We start from the raw sequence: 12,500 nt of genomic DNA on the forward strand, positions 1-12,500 counted from the left end.
TTCAAAATCTATTAGTTTAAGAGAGCCCGTGTGTGCCTATGCTTGTAGCTCTACGAGAGTGCAGGAGTTGATGGGGAGGAGACCAAAGCAGTAACAAGCAGTTGAGCTGCAGCGTGCGATTGCAGGAGTGTTGGACATTGCACTGCACTCCCGTTTGACCAATAGCTTCGGCAGGGATTTTTTCGAGCACACTCTTTCCAACGAGCTAATTATAAGTGCCTCAAATGACACATTTCGAGCTTTGTAACAATAATGCGGGAAGTAAGAAAATTTTTTTTCATTACTTATTTTGTCGCTCATGCTGCAATTTACACGTACTGCTATGGAAGCAACAGGTATAAGGGGATGTCCATCAATCATTCTTTACATTTCTATCATCCAAATTTCGAAACTCTATGTGGGATATCTGCAAGCACTACCCAAATTGATCTGTGCAAGAGTGATATATGTATTGCTGGAATGTCATTGTCATGTTGATAACACACTTTCAGCATTGTCACATGTGTCACACTCCTTTATGGGTTATTTTGGGTAGAACTTATGATAATCTTACATCCAGTTAGATCATACAAAAAAAGCTTAAAATAAAATTAATCAATATCTCAAAGCTGTTGGCTTCTTGCTAACTGTGCAGCACGGTTGAGCCCCTAACTGTTGCAGTTTCCAAAATTACAATTGTTGTTTAAGTAGCAAAACAATAAATATTATTTCAAGCAAAATTTTGATCTAGTTAGACAACTGTCTGACATAATTTTCTTATAATTATCTGCAAAACCTGATAAACAAAAGGTGAAAGCAATAGCCACGATCATAACAAAGCATCTTGCATTAGAAATGGACAGCCAGAAGATACCTATTCGGACACTTACACTTAGCCGAAGAAATGGTTGACAATAAAGTCTCGGGCCTCGTTGCTCTCAGCACGGTTGGCTGCTACGGGCTCAACGGGAACCTCAGCGGGGATGGCGGCCACGGGTGTCCTGCAGGGGTACCTCTTGGCCAGGCTGTGGAGGGCACAGCACGCGACAATGATGTCGCAGCACCGTTCTGGAGCCATTCGGAGCTCAGCGTGAAGGCAATGGAACCTCCGCTTGAGTTGGCCGATTGTCCTGTACATGCGCATGGATCAAAACCACATGTTATTCCTTCCCAGAAACCCAATAGCAAAATCGGACAACAGCGTGGAACGCAAATACTCAAGAGGATGACACGCAACAAGGACAAATTTACCGCTGAATTCGAATCGCAAATTGGCTGCCGTGCCCGATATCACACCTCCTAATTTTTCCAGCCCATTGCTCCAGGATATCGAAAGCTGGGCATTATGCATACCATTTTATTTTCCTTCCGAATTATTTTTACACTGCGTTCACATCCGGGGTCACCTGAGGTTAGCCTGTGCAATGTATTTTATAGAAAGCAACAAGCAAAGTGCAGCTTTATTCAAGCGCTATCCTCAAAGGGTTTCGTGGATATGCTTCCAAACAAACACCTGCATATGCACAGGCCAATATGTTAGAAGTTTTTGCTACCTGATTGCTGCCAACGCTGTAAGAATTAACTTGTAACCAAGCTTTATACTGCAACAAATACAGTACTATCAAAATTTCATTCTACATGTTACTTGTGAGACAGAGTGAAAAGAGAAAGAGAGCCAGACTCTTGTCTTGTTGAGCCTTTCCCCTTCCACTCTCCAGGAATAGATGTTCGTGGTAGTGCAACCCATCTACTTTTGTCATTGATCAATAAGAATCCGTCTTGTAAGTCTGGGAGATGTAAGACGTAAAGCACTTGATATAACGCCTTATCCAAGTACTCCTACCCTTTGATTGTGCCGCTAGTGTTCCTATTAGTTAGTGGTCCACGCACCGCCATTTCTGACTCAAGTGGAAGCTCCTGGACGCATGCAGCAAAAGTTTTGGTAGAGGGTCTTATGGCGCTTTCACAACGGAATCCCAAGCAAGATTTGCCTGAACATTTGAAATTGCTGCGACTCATCATCAGTCGTGAATGACGTGTAAGATGGTGTCTAGAGACTATTTGTGGAAACTTGTTATTGCATGCTCAACTTCAACATTGTCCAAAATGATGCCTTGGCACTACTCTTAAATCCATCGATGAGAGCAGAATAGGTCATGCTAGGCATGTACTCTTGGCCAATCGGTCAAGACGGTCAGCAACACACAATTGCTTGCGACTTACACCGATGTGCCGCTATTTTTGGATCACACGCATCTTAGCACGCACGAGCTTAGCTGTACTTGTGCACTCAATATGAGTACATACATATCTAGCACGTTCAGTTAGTTTCCATTAAACAGCCCGAAACTGACATTTCAAAAAGTAGACATATGAAAGTGCCAAGGCACAGTGTTACTTCCACTGGTGTGTCTAGGAAAAAAAATCCATTGTCATTAATGCTTCTTTTTGTCCAATTAACAAAATATCAACTTCTGTCCGGGTCTTGCGTAGCACTGGCGCCTGAGGTGAGTTTAGTGCTTTTCTCCATTATTGCCAGTCCTGGGGACCTAAGACATAACTGAGTTTCTGCATTTTCAGTCTCAAGCGATAAAACCCAATAAAGTGTGGTGAGGTAAGTTTCGAAAGTTTGATTTTAAACCTAAATGGTCAGTACTTTAGTATAGAAGCATGTGACCGAGTAGTCAACTATCTTATCTCCGTGCTTTCAAACTATTCTGTTGGAAGCACACTTTAGGAAGTATTTGGGTTTGTCATCGATGCAATTTGCGTTCCTTTGTCCATCAAGTTTGCTGTGGTCGTCTAGAGGGCGGATTTGGAGCGTTTTCATTGTTTGTCAAGCCATTTGGTCTTACTTTTGTTCTGGGAGGAATGGAATGTCATTCTGTTCCTATTGTAGGGAGCATAAGAAAAAAACCAAAGCTGTTTAAACAGCCTCTCTCAAGGTGCTATCTGGTTAGAGGAAAGCAGCTTTAATAGTCCTCCACATGTGAAGAACAAAGAAGCGTGCCAAGAATTACGTTTGCAAATTTTGCGATTAAGAATTTGTCGTCACAGCACATGTATAACCAAGGTTACGTTTGCCATGTCCGCAAGTGTTACCGCTTGACGAATAACTCAGATATGAACCTAATCTACTGCATTCTCGACAAACCTGCTTGAAAAAAAACGTAACTGGTCAATAGATATCGACCGGAAAAAGGCAGTAAGCTTTCGACTAAAAATATTCATCGATAAAAACTGAAAATTTCATACTCACAATAACAACCGAAAAAAGTATGCCGATTCCAGAAAAATAAAAACTGAAACCGCAGAACCCTAGGCAGCTATTATAAGTTGTATTGATTCGTAATCTCAGGATACTACTTTCATCTTGCTTACATAAAACCACGGTATCTTATGCTTCGTTAGATTAATATAAAAATTTGTATGAATATTTTTATGCCATAAAGAATAGCAATGGACGTAAGGAGCATGCACGTGTTGCACATATTACGTCAAGACAGCTAGTCGTCTCGAAATGTCTTGCATGAATATCTCTGTGCCCTTCAAAATATATGGCCTAGATTTACCGTTCAACAATGCTTCTTGTCGTCGTGTGTGCCTATTGTATGCGACCTCGGCTGCTGATGACGGCGACAGGAATGGCGTCATCGGCCATGGTTGACAGGAGTAGCCGCTGTCACCAAGCAGCAGGCCGTCGTACTCTCCACTGGCCAGCTTGACTGCCAAGGTGCTCTCCGTGAAGATCCGAGAGTCGTGGGTGCTTCCAGGCCACCTTGCAACCACGTTGCGAATCCGAGAAGAGGTGTCAACGACCACCTGTACGTTGATGGAATGGTATCCATGGCGGTTGACGTACGCCTCCTCGTGCACATGGGGTGCCTGGATCCGGACATGGGTACCGTCAACAGCACCCACGACCAAAGGAAAGCCGGCCATGTCGTAGAACTTGTGCTGCAAGGCTGCCCCCTCCGCAGCGTCAGGCCATCTGCGTCGTTGATCCCCTCAGCAATTAAACCACATATAGTAAACTTACAGCTACAATGCTTATGAATACCTTTTTAATGAGGAATGCTAAGGACTTTGGCTGTGCCCTTCAAGTATGTGGTAGTAGTAAAGTGCCTCAGTAGCACCTATTCAATAGTGAAGTTTGCATGTTTTCATAGGATCCCTTTTTATTTTTGTTCAGTTACCAAGACCTATAAAGTGACTGTGATTCGGTGCAAGTCCTTACCAAAAGTGCAAACGGGTCGCTTTCTGAGGTTTCTCAGAAAAATAGCGTGCCCGGGCCCTTTCCAATCGGGCAAGTAGGACGCTTACGGCCGTAATCATTTTTTTTTTCTATTGAAAAGGGGGAGGGGGAGGGAGGGCTAGTTACTAGTAGGTAGAATATTACTGCCATAAAAAGGCAACCTACAAAACATCCCTATCACCAGCAATTCAGATATATTTTTAGTGTATTTACTTTACTTCAATACGGCTGGCAAACTACAATTAAAAGGAAAAAAAAAGGACCCTTACCGTATGAAGTCTTGTGCTCGACGAGCCAGCGCTACGGTGACTTGCCTCACAGCCCGTGAAGCACTTGACACATGCACGCGGATGTAGTCGCCTGCAGTGATCAGAAAGTTCCCAGTTGCGTAGAACTGCAAGGCGATGATCACTTGCTGCTCCGCAGAGAGGGCGCGGCTACGACGTGTACGGCGCTCCAAGTCCGGACGCAGTGTGTCGGCGAGAAACATTATGCCCGCTCTTCCAAATCGGAACCGTTGCTGCAGCCCATCCTCGTCGAAATCCTCAAAGGGGTTCAGGCGGTCCCGCAGCACACGCTGTCGCCTCATCATTGCCGCTGCGTACTGCGCGTCCGTGCGGTCTCTTCTGTGTCGGCGATTCCTTGCGTTGGACATTCTGCCCGGTATCAAAGTCGGAAATCGGTCCGCAAATCTTATCAGTCAGTCCGTGGCCGGTCGGAGGGTTTGTCGGTGGGTCGGTCGGTCGAAGGGCAGAATACAGACAGGAAAACTCAGATGATAACCGAAAACGAGAAACGCGCGTTGCGTGCAAGGCCAAGATTCCGAGACATTCGGGCTAGTTTCAAAACTTCCCACCACGCGGCGCTCAAAGACCAACCTGCAGAATATTTTTCAACCAGAAAAAAGTTCCCCTCGCCACACTTCCCATTTCCTCCTCTCCCACAGTTGACTTGACGGCGGGGAGACTCCTTTTGTTGCTGCATCTCGGGGCCAGATAGGCCAAGCTAAGCGCATAATGAGCGATTTGCGGCGGGAGGCACAGCGACCCCTTTCCTCCGGCGATACCAGAGAAGCGCCCGAAACCGAACCCTCCTTTCTGCAGCATTTCAGAGCCTAGCCTCTCGGTTTTGTCTCTGAATTTTTGTTTTGTTTTGCGATAAGCATGCTTGGCTACTCCGAGCATTTGACTGCTTCTGCCGTCCATGTAAAGTGACCCAAGGCCATGTGAGGATGGGCATAGGCTAAGGGCCATCGTCCAAGAACCCTAGAGTTCGAAGGAACTACCGCATTTTCCGGACTATAGCCCGGACCCGGTGCATAGTCCGCAGGGAAATATTTTGCGTCAAAAATAAAAGTGCTTGCTTAGATAGTCCGCACCCGGTACACAAACGGCACCCAGTGCAAAGCCCGCACTTAGCACCTAGTCCGAACGTAAAAAGTATCATACTCAGCAGACCTTGACAAACGCCTACTGTATTAGCTCACGATGAAGCTTTATCGTACGTAAATCAACATTAGTATAGTCCGTTACTCATAAAATCCTTCACGATTGTCATAGTGAAAGATCTAGAAAAATTATATCATTGTATTGTCCGCACCTGTAGATAGTCCGCATCGGGTGAATTTTCAACATTTAAATTTATATAGTCCGGAAAATACGGTACTACAGAGTGTAGTGTGACCCCATGGGTACTTGAAGAGGAAGCGGCGAGCCTTACAAAAAGTGTTTACGGGACGGGAATTCATGCCAGCGTGCGTACTCTAACATGTCCGGTGCTTTTACCCCAACCCACCTGGTGTTGCCTAAATGGGACACACGTTGAAATAAACAGCGATGGGGGCTGTCAGACCGTTGCTTTTGTTCTGAAATTTGACCGAAACTCCAAATATTGAGATCTGCAAAAATCCATAATACGAAGCAGAGCCTTTTTTTTTCGGTTCCTTGCATTTTTATATTGCGTTTTGAGATCCGACTAGTGACCAGTGCCGCGTTTAGACGTCATATTGCACGTGGCCACACCGGTGACTAGAACTCCACCTTTCCGTAAACAAAAGTTTAAAGTACAAGTTCACCCGTCAAATTTTGGGAGTGTAATTACAATATTGCGTTAATTTTTCTCAACTCATTATCTCTTCTCGAAATGGTTAATCACTTTAGTACAGTCGCCCTCTTGAGATTTCTAGGCGAGATATGGCAAAAGCATTTTCCAAAACTAACTGTTTTACATTACCGATTCCTTTCTTAAAAATCACTAAAATTTAAATATATCACATTACAAATTACTGATTACTAAAACTATGGGCATTATCTTCGTATTACATTTAATTTTTGCAGGTAGAGTTTGCTTGTCGATAATGAAATATCAGTCTGCTGTTGCAAACAGTGCAATGTAGGCGCAATATAATATATTACTGTCATGCCGCAACCTTGTTCAGGAAGCCGCCGATGACAACGAGGTTTTACGATGCGCTAGTAACTCCAAAGTATCTGAATCAGTGGTGTCGCCATGCTGTACTACAGCGCAACATATGAGATTAGACCATAACCGTGCTCTCGCAAGCTCGTTTTTAATAAAAAAAAGAAGATAATATTTTTTCTTTAATTCTCTACTTGTGCTTGTAAGTTGCAACACAGCAAGAGCTACTCCAGTCTATTGTAATGTATCACTGATATCCGATAAGCTGAGGTGGCGTAACCTGTGCAGCATAAAATGCTTTGACGGAATCGTTTGTTCTTAGGTTCACACGTGAGGTGCGAGCTAACCTAACCTTTACCTACAGCCAAGAATAAAGGCTCCGAGCATTAATTGGAATGCGACGGAAGCACTTCGACTTTCCGGACTGCCGTGACTATATCTGGAATGACTTCTCTAATCGAGGTGAACACACGCACACATATACCGGAGGCACTGTTGAAGTCTCAGGGGCTCGGGTTTGCGTATAGATTATCATTTGCGCCGACACCCGGTTTTCGCTTTGCTAAAATATTTCAACAACTGCCAGTCTTGAACGGGTCAACAAAAGAACTGATCGTTTTCACGTGGTTGGGTTAAAACTATGTGGTTAGGCTACTGTATGGGTGCACTACTAAAACCAATTATAATGACATCTAATGCGACAATCACTTTCCTGTGTACTTCATCTTGTAAATAACACTTCTGCGATTGACATGTACTTTTGCGCGCGTGCACCGTCGGAAAAAGTCGCACCATTAAATGATCTCCCTTCTTTTTCTTTTCTTTTTTTCTGAGCGAGAAAAAAAAGGGGGGGGAGAGAAGGTTGTTGAGGGTAAAAAATGTTGGAGATATGTGCTCTGATTGTCATGATTGCGCATTTTTGATCACCTAACCTTTACAGCTCCCACATGAACGCGACGTCCCATGATGTCAACCGCAGAAACAGTTTGATCACTACTCGTACATCAGCCACTGCATTCGGCTTTCAGGTTATTGTGCACCTTCGTGCGTGTGTGCGTGCGTGTAACTTTGATATTTGTATCTGATGTTTAGGAGTGCATATCTCGTAATATTTTCTGGATATAGCGTTGAATTTTTTTTTGTATATTCTTTCCGGAACGGTAAATCATCTAAAAATATTTTTTTCCTCGAGTTTTATAACTGAAAATATTTACAACACTTCAAACGTGCTTCAGTGTGAAAAGTTCCCCAACTTCAGCGTGCAATTAAAAATTTTTCTTTTTTTTCTCGAGGAAAATATTTTACACTATATCGCGTGGTGTTCCATTAACATGTTGCATTATTTTGTCTCCATGCGAAATGCAGCGCTTCGAAATACACGAACTAGGCAACTTTGACATTTTTACCCAATATTTGTGAGTTGTTATCTGGCAATGTCTTCAAGATATAGCATTGAACTATATCTGATATGCTCTTAACAAGAGGGCCTATCACCTACATAAAAATCATTACACTCACTAATAACTGGACAAATTTACAGTGCGGCAAACAGCTTCCAGGGCCGAACTCGTTCCCAAGCAATAACAAAAGTTACAAGTAAAAAAAGAAAAACGATACCGACATTTTTAGAAGCTTTTATTTCTACGCCACACAGTTTTATTCTGTCCAGAGTTTGCGAGCTCAGGCTGAACTCAAGCAGGATTTACCAATGAACCCCTCTAAGCGATCCATTATTCGCAAACACAAAGCAGCGTAGTCTGTTACGATCCGTTCTACCTTAAAATGGACCGCAGCGCACGCTACGAGCCATCGGAGGTAAATCAGTTCCGAGTGTGTGACACGTGACATGCGCTGAGTGTGGCACGAGGCCAAATGAAGCGCTCGCAGCGCTGCATTGGCTGGAACGACTTGCAGCGTCCGGTGTGGTCCATCCCTGAGTATACAGAACATAATCTTGTACCAAAGCAGTATGTCTGACTTCTCGGATTACCCCGAAGACATCTCCAAGCAGCTCACAAAAGTGTCATTGTATATTGTCAGAATGTCGAACCGGACCAAACCATTATCACGGAGTACCTTCTGCACAGGACAAGGCGAGGTGTTAAGTGCTCGCTCAAGCGTTGTGAGAGCCAGTCCTTTGAAGACAGGATATAAAGCTACGACCCTCGTGAGCCAATCGGGGCATCGGAGCAAAGCACTTGACGATGTGCCATAGAAACACGATCCTCCCACGGAGAGCTGTCTCGTGCGTCGCTCCCTTGCTCTGATTGGCCAACGGGGATCGCAGCTTTCGCGGTTTACCAAGTTATGGTGAAACGGAGATACACTCAGTCCGTGTAGCGTTTCTATCTGATCGTTTTTTCTGTTCCACGTATTTTTAAAGTTCAATGTCACGGTTTGAGCGGAGAATGTAACGTGGCTTTTTCGAAGCTACTGGAGAATCCAGTGTATGTCTGTTATCTGTTTCAACGGTCGTTTACTTACAAAAGCAAGCCGGGTCTTCCTGACAGAATAAAGTGCTCCTCGCCGACATTTACGATTCTGCCCCATTCCATGATTAGTTTAAGAAATAATCCAAATCCGAAAGCCCCGTTTCCATACCCCTGCCGCAAACCCCCGCGTTTTGTCACACATCTTCAAGAACCCCGGCTTTTAAAAACCAACGCCCGCTTAACAATTTTCAAGCTTCTCCCCTTATATTGCTATCAACGCGTTTCTTCCTACGCATTGTATACATGATTAAGCAAGGGATGGAGTTGACAACGCGACCACAATTACTACTTTTGTGTACTTGTTTATCGAATGCGCTCTCGTGGCCCGAAGTCGTTATAGAGCGGAAGGTAAATACACTGCCAAAATAGTCTGTACATCTGTAACAAATAATTACTAATAATAAACAGAAACAAAGAAGCAGGTCACGGGCCACCGCAAAAACGTCACTGATGGCATTTATAATAAAGTTAGGTCATTGATATTAGCAACCAACCAGATGAGGTGGTTTTATCCGTGGACTGAGCAAGGTAGGAAAGATTAACTCGTATTTCAAATTAATGCTGGTGATTGGGTCCGGACACTTCATCGAACGCCGTCTCATCGAAGCCATTTAATCGAACGTTATTGAATCAAACGCCGCTTGATCAAAGCCGTTTAATTGAATGCTTTAAAATAGTATTTGGAGATCGTTTCTCGTTTTCGGAAATAGTTCATTTTGCATCGAAGGAAAACTATATTCTATGCCATATTTTCAATTAAATGTCAGGACCAAGAAAAGAACTGCTTTTCTCCGGCAATATAATGGTAGTCGCATGAGGACAAACACGCGTACATTATGCAGTGCTAACTACCCCACGACAACCAGAAAGTTTCTGGCTCAGTGACTTGGTGTGCGCCGCCTATTTGTGTCACACTTCTGCTACTAAGCTTGTCTAAAATAGGGAACACCCAAGATCACAATTGCTTTAAAGATGTCATTTACGCACGAGAAAACCAGAAAGTTTTAGATGAGGCGATGAAAGGGATAAAAAAAGGGTACAAATATTTTCGGGCATTTCATTATGCACGTAGTTCGTAGCTCAGGCTCAAATCAATCACGATTTGCACAAGAAGCTGTCTGGTTTTCGAAGCTTTCTCCCAAGCCTCCCCGTTATTTACAGACTTGGGCTTGAAACATTGAACCCGAACACAAGAAAGAACGCAGTGGCGACTCCTCTCCCCCCTTTCCCCCTCGAGCGCCTCGATACCATGAGACATCGGAGGTGACTCAGTGCTGGGAAAAGTGACACGTGGCATTCGGATTTGGTGCAGCGATGCGCGCCAAGGAGCGAGAAGTCATATGAAACCCTCAGAGCAGTGCATCTGCTGGAACAGCTTGTAGCGTCCGGATGTCCTACTTCCATCAAGCCCCACCTCAGCGACCCGAAGGAATTCCGCAAGCAGGCTCTAAAGCGACCCATTGTGCGTTTCGAAAACCTTGAACGGGCAATAACGTTATCACAGAGTTCCTGGTATACTGAACAAAGAAGAATGATAAGTGCACCCCCCCCCCTTTCCTCGCTTTCAACATGAATCACACACACCCCGTTCCAGTATTGCTTCTTTCTTTTTTTTTCTTTTTTTTTTAATTCAATATTTCCAAGCGCGGGAGGCATGGGGTAGTGCGAGAGCGCCCTGTTTCAACGACTGCTCTTGTGAAAGATTGCATAAGTTTTGTTTTTATATATTATTATGAAGCCGCCAGTCGCTGCAGTTATGGCTTAAATCTCTGATGAACCCGGATACTTGGCGTTTTACAAATTTAGAAAAATACAAGGAGAGTCAAATGGCTCTGTCTTTATTCGCAAGGTTGTTGGATTCTTCAGACTGGGGATCCGAGCAATTCAGTGTAGGAAATTCCGGTGTAGGTCGTTTCGGTGCCGACATTTCGGAGCACGGACTTTTCGGTGCAGAGACTTTTTGCCGCATGGATATTTTTGTGTAAATACACGTTTGGAAGTTCAAATAGCTGAGCTTTCCAGCAGGCATTGCGGACGGCTAGCGGACATTTCATCGAACACCGTTTCATCGAACACCGTTTCATCGAATGAATGGATATTTCATCGAACGCCATTTCATCGAACGCCGTTTCATCGAATTTCTCTGTATCGAGTTTTGAGGCATAACAGTGCTTTGTAGATGTTTTACCTTACATTTGTTAAGACTAACGTAGTCACTTAAGAAACAGTCTTTAGGGTGGAGCCAAATTACTAGAAATAAAAACCATTGGTATAAAAACAAATGGGTATGCGACTTACTGAAAAGTTTTACTCATGTACCTGTCAGAAAACATGATACTGGAGGTAAAGGACCGACACTTAAAACACTTTTGAATGTCTGTCGTTTTTTTTACCGGCTGTCCGGGGGTTTCGGTAATGTGCCATTTACACCAGCTCACTTGCACACTTACGCTTAGTTGAAGGTTTATTCACGAAAATCATTTAACTGCCAGGGTAGCACGCTTATAATAAAACGATGCTCTGCCAGGAGAGCACACGAAATAAAATATAATGATACCCTGATTATCAGCTTTATGCTCAGATTGAACGTTTCTGTTTTTTTTTTTTTTTAGTTTTCAATCTCTACAGAGTACAGCTGCACAAAGTGTCAGCCAACATGGTTTCGGGCTACACCTGGACTGGAACCACCTCCCCTTCACTGTCAACTTTATTACCGACCCTTTTGCCTATTATGAATCATCTTCAGGACGCTTTCTTAGGAAGGCCAACCCGCACCAGACAATAGTAAAGCCCTGGGTGTACTCTGTCACCCTTTCGGATCCTCACATAACCCAAGGTTACAGGTACACGCTGTCAAACAATAAAACACTACCCGCTTCCCAGAAAGCACATCGTGCTTTCTGTTTCTTTTGCTGTTTTTTTTTGTCTCATTTTTAATTGTTTCATGTGACATGAAGAGGGGTCATTGTTTCATGGAGGCTTTTTTCTCGAAGCAGGACATGTTCACAATGGAACTTATCTCGTCACTATGCATACTGTGATTTAAAAAAATGGAGAATTAGATGACGTTGTGTATAAAGATCAAAATAAATTGCAAAAATATTGCAGGCTGTAACAGCGTTCGATGAAAAGGCGTTCGATGAAACGGCGTTCGATGAAACGGCGTTCGATGAAACGGTGTTCGATGAAACGGCTTCGATGAAACGGCGTTCGACGAAATGTCCGGACCCAATATAAGGGATGTAATTATCGAGATGTCTTATTTGACTATGTTTTTCCCCCTAATGAAAATATACGATAGGTGTAATCAAGCAATTATTTTCCTGTGTGATCCTGGGAGGACATGTTCATCGAAG

The 12,500-nt window shown here is 43.7% G+C and overlaps 1 protein-coding gene across 1 annotated transcript; it reads right to left on the reverse strand.

The window, feature by feature from the left end:
* Positions 1 to 3,583: 3,583 nt before the first annotated feature.
* On the reverse strand, positions 3,584 to 4,906 carry LOC120840480 (putative nuclease HARBI1). The gene is made up of 3 exons (XM_042287956.1): positions 4,504 to 4,906; positions 3,638 to 3,970; positions 3,584 to 3,605 (listed from the first exon to the last, which is right to left on the reverse strand). The coding sequence occupies exons 1-3, from the start codon at positions 4,887 to 4,889 to the stop codon at positions 3,584 to 3,586; spliced, it is 741 nt and encodes a 246-aa protein (XP_042143890.1). The 5' UTR covers positions 4,890 to 4,906.
* Between the last annotated feature and the right edge of the window lie 7,594 nt (positions 4,907 to 12,500).

The sequence above is a fragment of the Ixodes scapularis genome, unplaced genomic scaffold, assembly GCF_016920785.2.
Source record: "Ixodes scapularis isolate PalLabHiFi unplaced genomic scaffold, ASM1692078v2 ptg000627l_1___fragment_1__unscaffolded, whole genome shotgun sequence".
Taxonomy (NCBI): domain Eukaryota; kingdom Metazoa; phylum Arthropoda; class Arachnida; order Ixodida; family Ixodidae; genus Ixodes; species Ixodes scapularis.